The sequence below is a fragment of the Lutzomyia longipalpis genome, chromosome 1, assembly GCF_024334085.1.
Source record: "Lutzomyia longipalpis isolate SR_M1_2022 chromosome 1, ASM2433408v1".
Lineage (NCBI taxonomy): Eukaryota > Metazoa > Arthropoda > Insecta > Diptera > Psychodidae > Lutzomyia > Lutzomyia longipalpis.
Genome location: NC_074707.1, coordinates 21,177,278 through 21,195,189, shown reverse-complemented (window position 1 = coordinate 21,195,189; position 17,912 = coordinate 21,177,278). Strand labels below are relative to the sequence as shown.

Here is a 17,912-nt window from a genome sequence, read left to right as displayed (position 1 = left end):
ATTTTAAATAACTGGTCTATTCTGCGATCCGATTGTGTATGTGCTATATGTCGTCGCATAATATGTATTTACAACAACTGCTCATTGAAGAGACGATCTGTCAAATCAAAACTCAAAACAAACGCGCGCATTTTACGGGCAAAGTGGGCTCTAAGAAAATTGATAAAAAAATTGCAGAAAAACTTGCAAATTGAGTGATCTCCCAGTGCAAAAAGATGCCTCGTCGTCCAAATATACAAAACGCAAACATACATGAAGTTCTTGATACTGAACAGCTACAGAATTTCAGTAGTTCAGAGACATCTACATCGGTAGGAGGAAGCATCCAGCAGACACCACCAAGACAATCTCCCCGGAATGCGGCTCGATCTCCCCAAGCACAGAGTTCAGTAGCCTCAGCAACGAGGGCATCCACCCGGCATCCTCCACCACGAACAGTTCAATCACCACGGAGGAATCAAAGTGCTGCGCAAAATTCAAACGCAACGGGTAGTAATCGCAGGAAACCAGCGCAACCCAAGAAGCATTACTACACAAAAATTATTCGAGAGATTAAGCACTACCAGAAGACCACGAATCTACTGATACCACGAGCCCCCTTTAGCCGAACCGTGCGTGAGGTGTTGCAGCAACAAGGGGACTACAGGATGACGCCAGAAGCATTTAATGCTCTCCAAGAATCAGCGGAAACTTACCTTGTGCATCTATTGGAAGATGCTAACCGCTGTACCCTCTTCAGGGGGCGTGTTACCCTGCTTCCTAAGGACATCCAGCTTGTGCAGTATATCAGAAATGGAATTCCACTTTCAACTTGATTTTATAAGTGTTTAGAGACGAGATTTTCATAATTTCATGAAAAATGATAAATAAAATAATGAATTAAACTTAATTGTAAGGAAAAGCTTAAAACAATACTTTAAATTACACATTTTTCCTTATCTTTATTATTATTATTATTTTCAAGTTTCTTTATAAAAATTATAAAAATATAAGATTTCAGGGATTTGGTGGATTTCAGTTATTAGGGATTTCATTTTTTCCAGTATTCTAACGAACGAAGAAGTTAACGAAATCCGTACGACAGTACGAAACGTCAAAAAGTGAAATCGATCGTTGCGCCCCCGTGAGAATATTAAAATATTTACATTGACATATTCCAAGAAAATAATTTTTAGTAAGTTTTTTTAGATTTTAGTAAGTGATTAATTAGTGAATCGTCTATAAATAGAAGAAGGTGAATCCTCTTGCAACAATAATAGTGTAAAAGTAGGGCTTTTTCCCACAGCAGTCCTAGTTCTTTCTGATAATTTTCCATTGCCTTGGTCCGCCATCTTGTCTGCCGGAAAGTTGGAAAATTTTCTTATTTCGCAGAATATGTCGCCAATCTGTGTACCTGATGTTTGATTTTTTCGTGCAAATGGTACCTTGTGGGGCTGCTGTGGCACATGAGACTTTCCCAATGGGGCTGTTGTAAGATTTTTCCATGAAATTCGCATAAGAAATTGCCCATTGACATTTGTGGGCGCTGTTCTTTTGCGTCTCGATATACTTTTCCATTCATCAGCTGGACGGGGCCCCTTTGTTCCTTTTCTCACCTTTACTCTTTTTTTCATCTCGGACTTTTTTTCTGCAAATACATATTTGCACAATTCCCGGCATTCGAACGAAGCGCCGTAATTTAATCTTCTGCTCGGCAGAAGAGAAGTGAGTTTTGCTCGAATGAGCGCGCCCCATGGATGCAAATCCAAACCGGTTGCAATGGAAGTCGTGTGGTGTGTGCGAGATGAAAAGGGAGATTCCGGGACAAGAGGAAATGCCTGTGTGTGTGGAATGGTGGACAAAGAGTAGGGGGAGCGGAAGACACAGTGCCAAAATCTTCTACGTTTCTTCCTCAAACGGAAATGGAAAATTTTTGTCATCGCAAAAATCTAAATTCAAAACTCCGCCCCCACTGTTTTTGTGTTTTCTTTCATCTTCAAAAGAAAAAATATTAATTCTCAAGGATTCCTTTTTCTTTCTAAACTTTTTTCCTTCTTTTTTCTTTAAAAGTTTTTGAGCTTTGTGACTCTCCATGGAGTCCTTTTGTTATATAATTCTGAAGAGTTTATCGAGAAATAATTTACTGATTTTTTCACATTGAATTTTCTCACGCATTTTCCGTCTTTTTATTACACTCAATAATGATTCATTTGGCTAAATTTGGAAGTTATGTGGAAAATTAATCGGAAAATTCATTAAGTTTAAGTGTGAGTTACTAATGCAAGGACTTCTTCTTAAAATTTATCCCACAGCAATTTGTACGGTCGATGTTTGGAGTCTATATAATGTGAAGGTGGCAGGACAAATTGACGGCTAGACGGTACACGTAGAAATAGTTTGAGAGACCTAAATCTGAGAGGAAGAAGACAAGGAAAGGAGAAGAAGGCAAGGAAAGGAAAGCTGAGAAGGACGCAGAAGAAGCTTGACGACGAGACAGTGCGTGTGGTGAGGAAGAAAGAGCAGCAACGGGGGTGTGTAAGGGGTGTTTGAGTGGGATTTTGGCGGCGACAGGGCGTAAAGGAACTGGAACTGGAAATGACGTATGATACCCGTGGAAGGACATCGGATCAGCAGCAGCAGCAGCAGTCCCATGCGACACAGGTCGAAGGTGGGAGTCAGGGTGGCTCTGAGGGGCAACAATCACCACCCCAGCAAGCAACGAGTGGTACAGCCAGTGAGACAGAGACCCTAACTCCCGAAGAGTTGATAGCGTCATTCCCATTGGCAAAGCTCAACTCGCTAACGACGAAAATTTCAAGTGCACGATGGGTTGTACCCGTACTGCCGGAACAGGAGCTAGAATGCCTCCTGAATGCTGCCATTCAGCTCACGAGTGCCGGAGTTGATCACGATTGCGAGCCATGCATGAGATTCTATCGGGATGGCCTCACGACGTCCTTTATGAAAATCCTCACGGATGAGGCGGTTAATTCGTGGAAATACAACATCCATCACTGCATTCTCATGTCATGTGGGAAACTACTGCAGCTAACTGCTTTGCACATGAAGCGAGACAATCCATATTTGCTGGATCTCCTGGCGGTAGTGCTTGATCCCGACAACAAATTTCACACATTTAATGCATCACGACAGCAGGAGGCCTACTCACCCGGACCCAATGGGGTTGGCCTCCAATCCGCCCTCTGGGGCAATATGGATGAAATTTATGCTGTGTCACCGTCAGAACCGAGAAATCCAAGAGGGTGGCTCGTTGATTTACTCAATAGGTGAGTCATTCTATTCTCCTTTTATATTATTCGATTTTTTCTCATCATTTCTGCACGACAAAAAAATGAGAAATTAAATTCTTTTGCAAAATAAAAAAAATCTTTTGCAGATTTGGACAATTTGGTGGTTTTGATAATTTGCTAGAGAGATTCAATACGGGAATGGCATTGCTGAAGAAACCCGCGTCATCGGAGGATATGCAAATGTCATCTGGCGGCAATACATCATCGCTCAGTCTGAGTGATGATTCGACGAAAATGAAGACATCCACGGTGTCGTCGAGTGGAACAAATAGTACCAGCACTAGTCTCGTTCTCGAGGACAACAACAAAATAACACTACCACTGATTCATGCTCTTGTCCGACCATTTGGTCAGTGCTACGAACTCCTGACAATTCCAACGATTGAAAAGTATTTCATGCCAATTTGGAGTGTTGTACTGGAATTACTTGAAAGTCTCACGGATGAGGAGCTGAAGAAGGAGGCAAAACCCGAGGGGAGAAGTGATTCAATTAATGGAATTGTAAGAGCTGCCCGTTGCCTAGCAAGTAGATTACCAAATCAGGAGAATTTGATAAAGGATCTCGAGATGTTTCGCCTCAAGATGATCCTTAGACTGTTACAAGTATCCAGTTTCAATGGGAAAATGAATGCACTCAATGAGATCAATAAAGTCCTCAGTACAGTTGCTTACTATCCACACAGGAATCAGGGTCCGCATCTACAACAGGATGATGAAATGGATTGGTTGACTGCTGAAAAAATGGCAGTAAGTTTACCTTTTTTTTTTTTAATTCTTTTCAAAGTCAAGTGCAAGGTCTTTTGTATGTACAGACAAAATGAAGGCAAATAACGTGAAATTGCACCACCACCTGTCTGTTTGTTTCTGACCATAAAAAGCAAGAAAAAAAAAATTTATCGATTTTTTTGCTTTAACAAGTTAATTAATAAACATTTGGCAAAATATTACTTTGCAGAAATGGATTAAGGACACCGATGTGCTGGGAATTGTGCTGAAAGATTCACTCCATCAACCGCAATATGTGGAGAAGTTGGAAAAGATCCTTCGTTTCCTTATAAAGGAGAAATCTCTCACATTGGAGGATCTCAATGCAATGTGGCGTGCACAGGCGGGAAAACATGAGGCTATTGTTAAAAATCTCCATGATTTGCTAGCTAAATTGGCATGGGATTTCAATGCGGAACAATTGGATTATCTCTTTGATTGCTTTCAGGTAAAAAGAAAGAAATTATAAAAAAAAAAGAAAATTGTTGCAGAGTGAAAGAAATTAAATATTTTTGTTGATTAATTTCAGGCAAGTATGACAACAGCTAATAAGAAGCAACGAGAACGTCTATTGGAACTCATTCGTCGTCTAGCGGAGGACGATAAAAATGGTGTGATGGCAAATAAGGTGTTGAAACTCTTCTGGACATTGGCTCATAGTGCCGAAGTGCCACCGGAGGTGTTGGATCAAGCACTAGCGTCTCATGTGAAGATTCTTGACTACAGTTGTTCGCAGGAGAGGGATGCCCAGAAGCAGGTGTGGCTGGCAAAGTGTGTGGAGGAGTTGAAATCATCGGAAAATTGGGCACTGCCGGCATTGCGATTGATACGTGAGATTTGCTGCCTCTACGAGGCCACAGCTAATCATCAGCCTCGGCAGCAGCAGTGCCTGAATAGGCAGCATGTGATTGAGAGACTTCAGAATGAGCACACACTTGTGATCCTCGTCACGCATAGTTTGACAACGTATATGGATCGTGTTAGGGGACTCGTCAAGGAGAATCCGGATTTGGAACCAAATACACTCATACTCGATGGGAGGTATCCGCATCCGCAGCAACTACAGGAGCGACTGGATTTCCTCAAGTTTCTCCTGAAGGATGGACAATTGTGGCTGTGTGCTGATCAGGCGGAACAAATATGGAATTGCTTGGCGGTAAATGCGGCATTTCCGAGTGATCGTGAAGAGTGTTTTCGGTGGTTTGGTAAACTCATGGGGGATGAACCGGATCTCGATCCGGGAATAAACAAAGACTTCTTCGAGAAGAACCTCCTTCAGCTTGATCCGCTACTCCTAACTGAGAGTGGTATAAAGTGTTTTGAGCGTTTCTTCAAGGCGGTCAATTCCAAAGAACTCAAACTTCAAGCCAAATACCGTGGCTATGTGCTCGATGATGAGGATCTCATTGGGAAGGATTACTTGTGGCGCGTTATAACGACAGGTGGTGAGGAGATTGCGTGCAAGGCAATTGAGTTGCTAAAAGAGGTGTCAACGGCGTTGGGGCCGCGGTTGCAGGCAAATGTTGGTATTTTCCATGAAAATTTCATTGACGAGTGCTGTGATCGTCTGCGATCTCATTATGACAATGTATTGCAAGTGAATAAGATCATTGAGGATGTGATTAAGCAGAATGAAGACTGCAATGATATTAAAGCAATGAGAATGGCGGAAGCGGATAAGATGTGTCGTGTACTTCGGGTGCTGCAGGAATATATTAAGGAGTGCGATCGTTCATTCAATGGTGATCGATACTATTTACCATTGAGTCGTGCATGTCGCGGTAAATATTTGAATTTGTACATTAGATTCCAAAATCCCGGAAGGCAGATTGATGATATGGAGATAATAACGCACAGCAATGAAACAGTGGCGGCATTTAAGAGGAACCTCCTGAAACGCATTAAGGGAACATCCCTCACGAGCATTAAGGTGGATTTGTACTACAGTAGTGGGGAATTGATTGAAGTTACCGACGATCGGAGCCCCCTGTCGCATTTTATGCTCGTGGAGAAGACAATGCTGACGGCAAAATTGACACCAATGGGTGTTGGGATGGCAAGTTCACCGGATAGCTCGAGTGATAGTAGCACAGGATCACCACCACGTCCGTGTCCGGATATGACACGTCTCGAATCAGAAGCATCCCTTCCGGGTGTGATAATTTCCCAAAAGCCACAATATGTGGAATTCTTTCTCAAAATCTACCAACTCGGTAGTGATATGGAGCACAATATTCTACGGGAATGTATTCATCTTCTGCACCTTCTACCCCTCGATCGATTCACGATGCAGCAACTTGAGACAATGTGTACCATTCGCATTGATACGATAATTAGTTGTAGCAACGATCAGCAGCGTATTAATACTGAGCTATCAATGATGGAGGAGCAACCGACGCTTGAATCAATGTTTCTCCATGCCACACCTGCCCAAGTGCTTTACAATCTTGAAGTTCTCCATGCCATGCTTATTCCGGCACTGGAACCACTGAGTGAAGTTACATTGCGCCTACAATCCATTTGGCTGCACTCGGGGGTGGCACACTTCATTTTGGAGTTGCTGACAAAGAATAACTTCCTCCCGAATGCCGATGTGAATACAAAACGTGCGGCATTTCAGTGTGTTTTGCGTCTAGCGAAGCTATTTCTCTACATTGTTGGCTGTGTACTCAGTAGAGTTGGTGATGAACCGGTGATGACGACCCCAGTTGATGGGGCAAGGAGTCAAGTGGAGATCCTAAAGCAACTTCTAACGACAATTTCGGGTAATTCGGAACAAACTCTGAAGACAATTGCGGCAAAATTGGCACAAACACTGGCCGAGGAGATGCTTTCAGCTGGTCAACAGGGTGAAATATGTCGTCGTCTCTTTGGGTCAGCACTCCAGTGGTCTCTTCCGGATATGGCAACCATTAAGGCAATTGTTCACCTTGCATGGGCAGCATCGTGTGGATGTCTCAACAAGTTGAATGTTCTATCGACATTCACGCCAGAGAGCACGAGCCCCGAGACAGCAGACTTTACCGTGTGCAAGGAAGCCCTGGAGGTACTAACAATCTCACTTGTCCTTAATCCAAATGCCACAGAGGCCCTAAATCATGATATTTCATGGCCAAAATTCATCACAAGCCTCGTCCTAATGAACCCCTCGCGGCATGTACGGAAGGTGGCGTCTGAGAAGCTCTTCCTCGTTTGCACGTATTGTGCTGCCGACCGGAAGCCCTTTACCTACATGGTGGTGCTCCTTGTGGGCTCCATTCAAACCCTCGTACCACAACACTCGTCCACATGTGCCGAATTCTTTCAGCTTCTCTGTCGTATTCTCAACTATGGGTGCCTCTACAATTGGCAGCTGCCCGTGAGTGATGTCCTCTTTTCGCAGGAAATCACCTGGTTGCGTACCATACGGAGTACGGTGAAGCAAACGGGAGAGACGCAGGTGCACGAGGATCTCCTCGAGGGGCATCTCAATTTAGCCAAAGAACTCATGTTCTACCTCTCAGCTGATTCAAAATCCCGACTGAATTCACTCATTCAGGAGCTAGTCGATGATTTCTTGTTTCCCGCATCACGACAGTATCTCGCTATAAGGCGCAATGAACACATCCCCGAATACAATGGACCACCACCTGTGTGTCGTAGTTCCCACACAATTGCAGCTGCATGTGATCTTCTTGTGGCACTATGCCAGAATTCTGTGCCCAATATGAAGCTTCTCGTGAATACGCTGATGGATATGTTTTGTTCGGACACAGAGCCACTACGTGAGTGGGAGTACTTGCCACCAGTTGGACCGCGTTCCTCAAAGGGGTTCTGTGGACTCAAGAATGCTGGGGCCACGTGCTACATGAATTCCGTACTGCAGCAACTCTACATGGTGCCATCAATACGTCACGGTATTCTATCAGCTTCAGGTGCATGTACGGATCCCAATGAGGATTTCAGCGGGGAAACAGATACAACGGAGATTGGGGCGGAAGATGAGAATAATCGACGAAACTATCATGTTGGCATTTTGAAGCATGTTCAGGCAATTTTTGCTCATCTTGGGCATAGTGCTCTTCAATTTTACGTTCCACGTGGGCTCTGGAGTCACTTTAAGTGAGTTTTTCTTTCTTTTTATCATGAATTTTTTTTTGATTGATTTTCTCTCTTTCCGATAGATTGCAAGGAGAACCGGTGAATTTACGTGAACAACAGGATGCAGTTGAATTTTTCATGTCACTCTTTGAGAGTCTCGATGAAGGTTTAAAGGCACTCGGGCATCCACAGTTGATGGGGGCAACCCTTGGTGGGTGTTTTAGTGATCAGAAAATCTGCCAGGAATGCCCACATCGTTACTCCAAAGAGGAACCCTTTAGTGTCTTTAGTGTTGACATAAGGAATCATAGTTCTCTCACGGATTCACTGGAGCAGTATGTAAAGGGAGAATTACTTGAGGGTGCCGATGCTTATCATTGTGATAAATGTGATAAAAAGGTAAGAGAAAAAGAAATGAGACAATGGGCCTTATTCAGCGACCAAGAAATCCTTGAAATTCGCTTGAAATCTTGAATTTTCAGGAAATTTAAAGATTTTAAGGGTTTCTTGGTCGCTGAATAAGACCCAATATGGGGTAGATTCTGATATAAAACTTTTCTTTCGTTACAAGTTGTCAATTATAAGATTTTTTGTTTAGCATTAGGAGGAAAATCTTATAAGATTTTGACATTTTATTTGTTTCTTTAATTAGGTTTTTGAAGGAAAATTACTCTTCCAAGGCTCTCCAAAGATCTTTCGGGGTTTCTTTTCACTGTTTCTCTTTTATAGAACAACAATTTTATCAGAGATTTTTATCAGAATCAACCCATAATCTTGTTTTTTTTTGCAAACTTTGTATGTTAAAATGGGAATTTTCTATTTAATCCAGGTGGTTACAGTTAAAAGGCTTTGTGTTAGAAAATTACCACCAGTGTTAGCGATTCAACTGAAGAGATTTGAGTACGATTATGAGCGTGTTTGTGCGATAAAATTCAATGATTATTTTGAATTTCCACGAATACTCGATATGGAGCCTTATACAGGTGAGATCACACCTTTGACAATTAAAAGCAAATTTTTTTACTAAACAAGGATTTCTTTGTAGTTTCTGGATTAGCAAAAATCGATGGGGAGGTAATTGAGGTGGATGAACATGCGGATGATCAACCGGCAACGACAAAGTATCAATTGACTGGAATTGTTGTGCACAGCGGACAAGCATCGGGTGGTCACTACTTCAGCTATATTTTGCATCGTGACCCAACAACGGGCAAGGAGAAATGGTATAAATTTGACGATGGCGAAGTGAGTGAGTGCAAAATGCATGAAGATGAGGAGATGAAGACACAATGCTTTGGGGGTGACTACATGGGGGAAGTTTATGATAATAATCTCAAGAGGATGCAGTATAGGCGTCAGAAGCGCTGGTGGAATGCCTATATGCTCTTCTATACACGCTGCGATCATACACCGATGCAGCATAAACCGTGCATTGAGCAACTTTCACTGGCGGACAGTCGAAATAATGTCCTGCCAATGCCGGAGCCAATTGAGAAGAGTGTTAGGTGAGTGTGATAAGATTTTCTCCAATTGATTATTTTCAATTTAAAATGAATATTTTTTGTTTTACAGATCACAAAATATTCGATTTCTTCACTCGAGGAGCTTCTTCTCACCGGAATTCTTCAATTTTATCCTCAAATTAGTGAATTGCAGCGTGCCATCACCGAGATCTGAGAAAATTGTGAGTCTCATTTGCCAATAATAAGAATGATTGCGCTAAAATGATTTTTCTCTTCATTGCAGACGCCACATGCTGAAGAACTTTTGCTGCTTGGTGTCCAATTAGCATCCCAATTTCTTTTCCATTCTGGTTTCCGTACGAAAAAGACACTACGCGGTGCTGCTATTGATTGGTATGAAGAATTAAAAATACCCGTGTCCATATGGTAGGCTTTTCTCATCTTTCGTTACCTTTTTTTATTACATTTTTTTGTGTGTTTGTTTGTTTATTAATAATTTGCGATTGGGAATTGACTGCAAATTGGATTATTTCTCTTTCATTTAAACTTTATTTTCTAAATTATTATCATTTTGATGATTTTTTCTTTAACAATTTTTTTTAACATTGTTTTGTGTGTTTTGAATCATTTGCTAATTCATAATCGCATTTAATCACATTTAATGTTGTATTTATCTCATTTGTTATTATAATGAATGGACAATTTTGCATGAAGGCGTGTACAGAAGGAAGGAGAAAAAGAAAACTAAAAAGAGGGTAATTCGTAAAAAAAATAAAAATAATTTCAGGTATGATTCTCTGTGTCAGCATGTACGACATTCAGCTGTAGTGAGAAGTTGGTTTGCACAGAATGCTCTGTTGAATCCACCAACGCGTCTTGCGGAATATATTTTAATTGCACCATCGCCGGAAGTGAGGGCGGTCTTTGTGAAATTAGTCGTATTCTTTTGCCACTTTGCCATCAACGATGAACCCATTCCGGGATTCGAGGGATCGAATTTGTGTGAGCAAGTACTCATAAATGTACTAGCACTCCTCAAGGGTGACGTTGCGGAACATGGGAAGCACCTTCCACACTACTTTAGTCTCTTCTGCATGTATGCCGGGTTGGGACTTCAGGAAAAGCATCAATTGCTAAAGGTTTGTTTTCTCTCTTTTTCTTTTTCTTTAAACATTTCTTTGGATGAAAAGATTCGTCAATTTAATGAATTTTTCTCTCTTTAAACTCTTCAGCTCAATGTTCCGGCAATTTTCATGCAAGTAGCCCTCGATGATGGACCCGGACCCCCGGTAAAGTTCCAATATCCGGAATGGAGTAAATTGCATCAAGTTGTGTCGCATTTGGTGCGTTGCAGTGATGTATCTAGTCGATGTACGAGTTCAAAGGGTGAAAGTGGTGTACGTCCACTTCCAAATCCATACATTGAACCAAATATACAATCGGAGAATTTGGTGCCACTCTCCCCGGAGGCGTGTGAGTATCTTTTTGCACGGACGACGTATGTGAAGAAGGTGATTGAGGATACAAATGTTGGGGAGGAGGGATTAAAGTTGTTACAGTACTGCAGTTGGGAGAATCCCCATTTCTCCCGTACGGTTCTCACGGAATTAATGTGGCAATGTGGTTTTGCCTATTGGCACGATATGCGGCATCACACAGAGCTTCTACTCAATATTCTCCTTATGGAGGATTCATGGCAGCACCATCGAATACATAATGCCCTCCTGGGGGTGTCGGAGGAACGTGAGGGACTCCTGGATACGATAATGCGATCAAAGATTCACTACCAGAAGAGAGCGTATCAGATAATTAAGTGTCTCGTGCAGCTTTTCCGACGTAGCGCTGTGGCACATAGTATGCTGAGTAATAATCCAAAGCTAACACGACAGTGGACTGAAGCAGTTGAATGGCTACAGGATGAATTGGAAAGGACACGCAATGTTGGTGGGCAGTATAATTACAGTTCATGGTCACCGCCAGCACAGAGTAATGACAGTACGAATGGGTATATGCTTGAGCGATCTCAGTCGGCAAAGAATGTCCTTCAGACGGCGGTTGAACTCTTCCCCGAAGATGTCAGTGAGGTTGGTATTGATGAAAGAGAAATTTTGTAGAAATGGGACGTTTTTTCTTACTCATTTGGGGATTCTTTTCTCCCTCTTTTATTGGTTTATTCTTGCGAAAAAAAAAAAACAACAAAATCAGGAACAAGATGAACCTATAACTCAGGAAGATCCCGATGCGGGGCAAGGAAATGAAACAGCTGGAACGTCAACGACGGGATCGGAATTTTCTGATCCACTGAGGAAGGACGATGATGTGCCTCCTGCATCAGGAAGTACACTGACAACGGTGACTGTAGCCAGTAGTAGTAGTAGTCATTCGACAACAGTCACAACGAATCCTGCTGTTGTTGTGAAGAATGACAGTGTAACGGCCGAAGTGACAGAGGGTGGTGGTGAGACAACGACGGATTATTCAGTTGTCCTGAGTCAGGGGATCAATCAGATGCGTGTGTCGTCGAATCAGGTGAGTCTGACTCATCTCTTCGCACAAATTCAAACGAATTTGGCTATATTAAGACACAAAATTTATTCCACGCGCTAGTCCACCGTCAGCACGACTGAGCACACGGGTGATGACAAATCAGCCAATAGATTGCTTGAATTGATTGCTCGGGATTATCGGGTGAAGGGACTACCCTCCACAGCGGGTGGAAGTTCAACAACAACAACAGTCACAACAACAACATCCGCTATTAATTCAACAAAAGAAAAATTTGAACAATCATAAGAATTGAGAATAACAGATGGAAGAACAATTGTGATCTTTCCATCCTACGTAGAAGCTTCAATTTATATTTTTTCTTTCTTTCAAGCACAAAATCCAGTTCATCGTAAGAGCTTTTAGAAGAAAGAAAGAAAAAAATTCAACAAAAAAAATCAGCATCAGTTTTTCTCAGTTCACTATCATTTAATTATATACTTTTTTTCTATAATCATACATAATGTATTGTGAAATAATCATTCTTCATTAAGTTTTTCTTTTCCACAAAAAAAAAGAAACAATAAAAAAAAGAAAGAAAAACTCAAAATAAATTCATTAAATTCATTCTTTTCCTCAGACATTTGTTTTCAATAAAAAATTTATACTAATTATTTTTGCAATAATTTGCATTTCTCTTAAATTACATACCTGTACGTCCTCTCCAAAACTTTAATGAAAAGTAAATTATATTCTGAATACCGTGACACGGGAGATGACTGAAATAATATTAAAATATTAAAAAAATAAAAATGAAAAATTGATGTTATGTAATTTATTTAGTAAAATGAAACAATTTCTAAATATTTTTTATTCTCTTGCTTTTAAGTAGGACAATAAAAGGAAAAAATTATATACAGTAGCATTTTTGCACACATCAATAGTGGAAATGAAAGGGGAGATAGATCGAGCGAGAGAGAGAGAGAGATGTAATAATAATAGAGAAAAATGTGAGAGTTTTTCTTAATTCTAAACAGGGCTCTTGTAAATTTATTTTTCATTCATTTTTTGTATGTATTCCAAAAGCCAAAAAATGTCCACATATTGAATTTTTTTCCCTTTAAAGAGATAAATCGAATATTGAATTGAATTACATTAAAAAAAAAAAGAAAACTTCACGAGACGTATCGAGAGAATCCAATAAATACGATTAAATGAAAAATAATAAATTAACTCCATTGTGTTCTACTTTTTCTAACTGTATTGATTTTTTTTTTTTGAAAATGAAAGTCCCGCCTCCAAAAATTCGGGATTTTTCAGAGAGATCTTTTTTTTTAAATTGTATTCTGTGCAGCAGCTAAATTGCTATTTGCTGTGCAAAATATAATTTAAAATTATTGTTAAAAAAAAAGAAAGTTATATTTATGAGTAGATGACGGTAAAAGTTGCGATAAATTATTGATGAACAACAGCCGCGTTCTAGCTTGGGGTTGCTTCTTCACCATCAATAATTAGCAGTAAAATTTTGAAATTCAGTACTAAATGAGGTGATCACACTACAGCTTTAAATGCTTAAAACTTTTTCACGTCTTCATGAGTATGAGAGAGACAAAGTGCTGTTTTCTCTTATTCTTTCCTTTGTAAAATGTTCAACATCAAGTATTTGGAGCTCTAGTGTGATAGGAACGTAAAAGTGGTAATTTTTTTTAAGGATTCTTTAAGAGAACAGTGGTTCTGTGTAAATCTTGGGGTTAAACTTGGTATGAATTATTGTTTTTGCCTTTAGAATTCGATTTATGGGAAGTTTTTGTAAGCTAAGTTTCCTAAGAAGGATTTATAATGTAAGAAAAATTTTCATAACAGAGAAGATCAAAAAATCATAATGATTGAATTCTTCGATTAATCGAGACTAGCTGAGCCTATTCAATGGTCTTCATAAAACATACAAGATAAACGTAATCTTATAGAAGATCTAAAAACATTCAGAAAATGGTAAACAGACTTACCATCTTCCCCAGAGAAAATACAGCAAAAGTTTACCTAAAAATGCAAAAAATGACGTCACCATTTTGTTATTTCTCTCCTAAATAAAAAAAACGTGTGAAGCAGTCATGCTAATGTTTCGTCGATGAGTTTTGGCTGTGATAGGAAATTTAAAAAATCCAAAAAATTGTTTCAAAGAAAAGACATGATTTAAAAACACTTTGTCAACACTAATTGACGAAACATCAACACGAATATTTCATGCTTATTTTAAGGGACAAGAAACAAAATTATAACTGACGTCCCTTTTTTTGCATTGTTATGTTTGTTATACTTTTTTTTTCCTGGCTAATCGCAGTGGAGTAAGAGAAGTCATTTGGCGGTTTCTTGTTCTGTTTAATAGTCAGACATTCTTAGGATTTCTTAAGATTTTTTTTAAATTTTATAAAAATTTGTCAAGTTTTTTTTTTTATTTTTTTTTTAAGAAAAACCTAGAACTATGAACTATGAATGTCAAAAGTTTTCTTGAATTTTCTTAAGAGAAACTTGAAATTTATTAAGTCAGGCTAAATCAAGCTTAATGCATGTTTTTTGAAGATTTTTATAATTTTTTTAATACCCTAAGGTGATCAGGAAAAATCTTGGAAAATTATACATTTAGCGCAATTGAGTCTGAAATTGAGAAATCTTAAATGTAAATTAAGAAAACTTAAAAAAATCTTTAGTTTTTCTTTGAAAACCTAAGGAGTCTTTAAACTGTCTGACTAGTAAAGATTATAACTTTCTTCCTTAATTAGGTAAAACAAGTGCAAAAAATTGCCACTTCTTACTGAATTTCTAAAATTTTACGATATTTTGCTAAGAAAGTTGTTTATTTAAAAGAAAAATAAATAAATAAATAGAAGAGTCACAGGAAAGAGTTGCAAAGAGAACAAAGATTTAACAAAATAAAAACTTTTGATGGATTTCATGTAACATTTATACATTATTAATTTAATAAATTAATAAACTATATTTTATAAAAAAATAAATTGAAAGCCAAAAAACAATAGTTCTGTAAATATATTTTATAGAAATGAAAAAAAAAGGAATAAGAAGAAAAACATTGAAATATTTAAAAGAATTAAATAAAAAAAAAAGAAATCGAAGGGCATAATTAACTCACTTAAGCTTGAATGAATGCGATTTCGATGTGGATGTTGCAGCGATTTATTAAACTGTATAATATTATTTTTACTTTATAATTTTTTTTTAGTAAACTCTATTCACTCGATATATATTAGACAAAGAGAAGAAAATGTGGACGAGATGATGCGTTAAATGAGAAGGAAAGAATAAATAAAGTAATATTGAATGTGATTTTAAGTTCTATTCGCGCATTTAAAGATTTTTTTTCTTTTTTTATAATAAAATAAAAGAAAAGTTTATATACAAAAAAAAAATTATATTAACCCTTATTAACATACTTTATACACACACAAAAAAATTGTGTATCATTTTAATCAAAAAAAAAATGCGAGAATATGAAATTTTTTAAAATAAATAACAAAGATACACAAACTCATTTTTATATGAAAATAAATTATTGAAATGAATAAAGAAACTGCTATTATAAAATATTTAAAAAAAAAACAGAAAAAAATTGTGAAGTATTTTTTAATGAACTGGTTTATAGACAAAAAAAGGTGAAGTTTTTAAATTAATTGGAAAAGAAGAAACTATTTTTTGGTATTATTGGCAAAGTGAAAAGGCAACGCTGAAGGGCGTGTGCTGTGCATAGAGTCAGACGAAGGATAGGGGGTGAAATATGATGAAATTTTAGTGAAAAAAAGTAAAAGGAAAAAAACGAAAAATATCTTACATTAATTGTTAAAAAGAAAAACAAAAATAATACCAAGTGAATATAAACAAAAAAAAGAGCAGAAACAAAAAAAGATCTAATGAGAAAAAAATAAAAATAAAAAATTATATTGCAATTTGTAAGATTTCATCACTGATACTAGAAAATAATTAAATTCTTTAGAGAGAGAAAGAGAAAAAAAACAAAGAAACTTAATAATGTGACACTTGAGAGTGGAATGTGAGAGAAAATAAGATTTAAAAGAAAATGATAACGATGTGGATGAAGGAAAAAATTGCTATTCGCACTACCAAACTTATTACATTTATTAATTACCTACTAAATATATTTAAAAAAAAAGAATGATGATGAAATGAAAAAAATAAATAATCAACTCTTTAAAAAAAATGATAACAAAAGCAAGAAAAAATCTATTAAAAAAGCATATATAATATTATTTTACTAAAAATGAAATGATAATGATGAATGGAGAAAGATAGAGAATACAGAGAGTAAAAGAAAATGAGAAACATTACCTAAAAAATCAAGTAATTGACTAAAAAAGTGCTTAAGAATTTTTTACAATATAATAGATGAAGTAAATGATAAAAAAAATGAAAAGGAGAGATGAAATAAGGAAAGGTAGTAGAAAAAAATGATGAAACCAATTGTAACTGTACATAAATGTGCATAAAATATTTACTTATGTAACTACTATTATTTATAATCTTTGATGATAATAGAAATTTAATCGATATTTCTTCGAAGGAATTACTATATATTATATATTGTAGGTAAACACACACAGAGAGCTGAAGAATTCATTGATGAATTTTCATTTAAACAAAAACCTTTTTTTTCTCCATTTTTTTATTATCAGAAAGAAGTAAAAAAAAAAATGTAATTTACTGTGAGAATTGGAAATTAAAAATGTGCGTTTGCATTGAATTATGAGAACGCATTGAAATTCCAAGTACACACACACCTACACAACAAGATCACGTTATAAAAAAAAGATTCTTGAGAAGAATGATGATAAAAAGATGATGATGGAACTAAAAAAAAAAGAAACACGATAAAAATGAATATGAGTAAACATAATGTATTACAAGAACAGAAAATTACAGTGATTTTAAAATTAAAATAAAATACCCTAAATTTACTAAAAAAAAAAGTGAAGTGAAGGAAAACATTCATCCGTGGAAACTGAAAACTTTCTTGTCCGATAAGAAGATCCTGCGAAAGTTTTTTTTTACATCGAGCGTGAAAATGAAGAAAATCTGCAATTTATGAATTGGGTTGTCAAACTATGACGTCACCATTGTATTTTTTTTTCGTTTTTCTAATGCATAAAGCATAAATATACCATTTTTAATAGACCCAAACGTGAAGCACTAAATGCATTAATTTCTTTTTATACAAGATGCCAAAGCAGACGTTTTGATCAAAAAATAAATGTCTTCTAGGACTATCTACAGAATGGATATCTCGATGAAAATATCAAATATTTCTACATTTCATGCGGTCTTTAAAGGATTAAAAAGAAAAAGAAACAAGAAGTGCATTTTTGAGAAAATTTTTGCTACTTTTTCCAAGCTTATGCGTAAGATGTTATGCGTCATTCAAATTCCCTGATTTAAATTGAAATTGCAGAATTAACGAATTTCAAGTAGAACATTAGATCAATAGAACACCTTCATCAGACCACAAAGAAATTAAACACTTCTCTTCATGCTCCATTTTAAATTTTTCTATCAGTAGAACAACACGAACTTTCAGGGCTACTAAAGAAGATATCTACGCAAATAACATAACACTCATATGCCTTATCAGTAGATAAATAACATTTTCAAAGAAGAAGAATACCTCAACAGTTTCCTTGGTAAGCTGGTCAACTACTTCTATATCAAAGACTTATCGTCGATTCAAATACCTCGAAAAAGAGCGGTATGCAATGAAAAGAGCTTTGCCTGAATTTATTAGAATTCATTTATTGAAAACTTGGAT

The 17,912-nt window shown here is 37.3% G+C and overlaps 2 protein-coding genes across 4 annotated transcripts; both read left to right on the top strand.

Moving 5' to 3' along the window:
• Positions 1-100: 100 nt before the first annotated feature.
• On the top strand, positions 101-938 carry LOC129796964 (histone H3-like). The gene has a single exon (XM_055839123.1). The coding sequence runs from the start codon at positions 216-218 to the stop codon at positions 813-815; it is 600 nt and encodes a 199-aa protein (XP_055695098.1). The 5' UTR covers positions 101-215; the 3' UTR covers positions 816-938.
• A 152-nt stretch (positions 939-1,090) lies between these two features.
• LOC129796956 (probable ubiquitin carboxyl-terminal hydrolase FAF) lies at positions 1,091-17,054 on the top strand. Of its 3 annotated transcripts, none has more exons than XM_055839114.1 (14): positions 1,091-1,174; positions 2,292-3,266; positions 3,377-4,037; positions 4,246-4,503; positions 4,585-8,156; positions 8,219-8,534; positions 8,965-9,118; positions 9,181-9,640; positions 9,708-9,819; positions 9,882-10,024; positions 10,386-10,737; positions 10,831-11,682; positions 11,804-12,127; positions 12,206-17,054. In XM_055839114.1, exons 2-14 carry the CDS (start codon positions 2,575-2,577, stop codon positions 12,389-12,391), a joined length of 8,082 nt encoding a protein of 2,693 aa, XP_055695089.1. In that variant the 5' UTR covers positions 1,091-1,174; positions 2,292-2,574; the 3' UTR covers positions 12,392-17,054. The 3 variants fall into 3 exon arrangements, with proteins under 3 accessions (XP_055695089.1, XP_055695090.1, XP_055695088.1); XM_055839115.1 differs by having other exon boundaries at positions 1,094-1,234; positions 9,882-9,991; XM_055839113.1 differs by having other exon boundaries at positions 1,094-1,234.
• Positions 17,055-17,912: the final 858 nt, after the last annotated feature.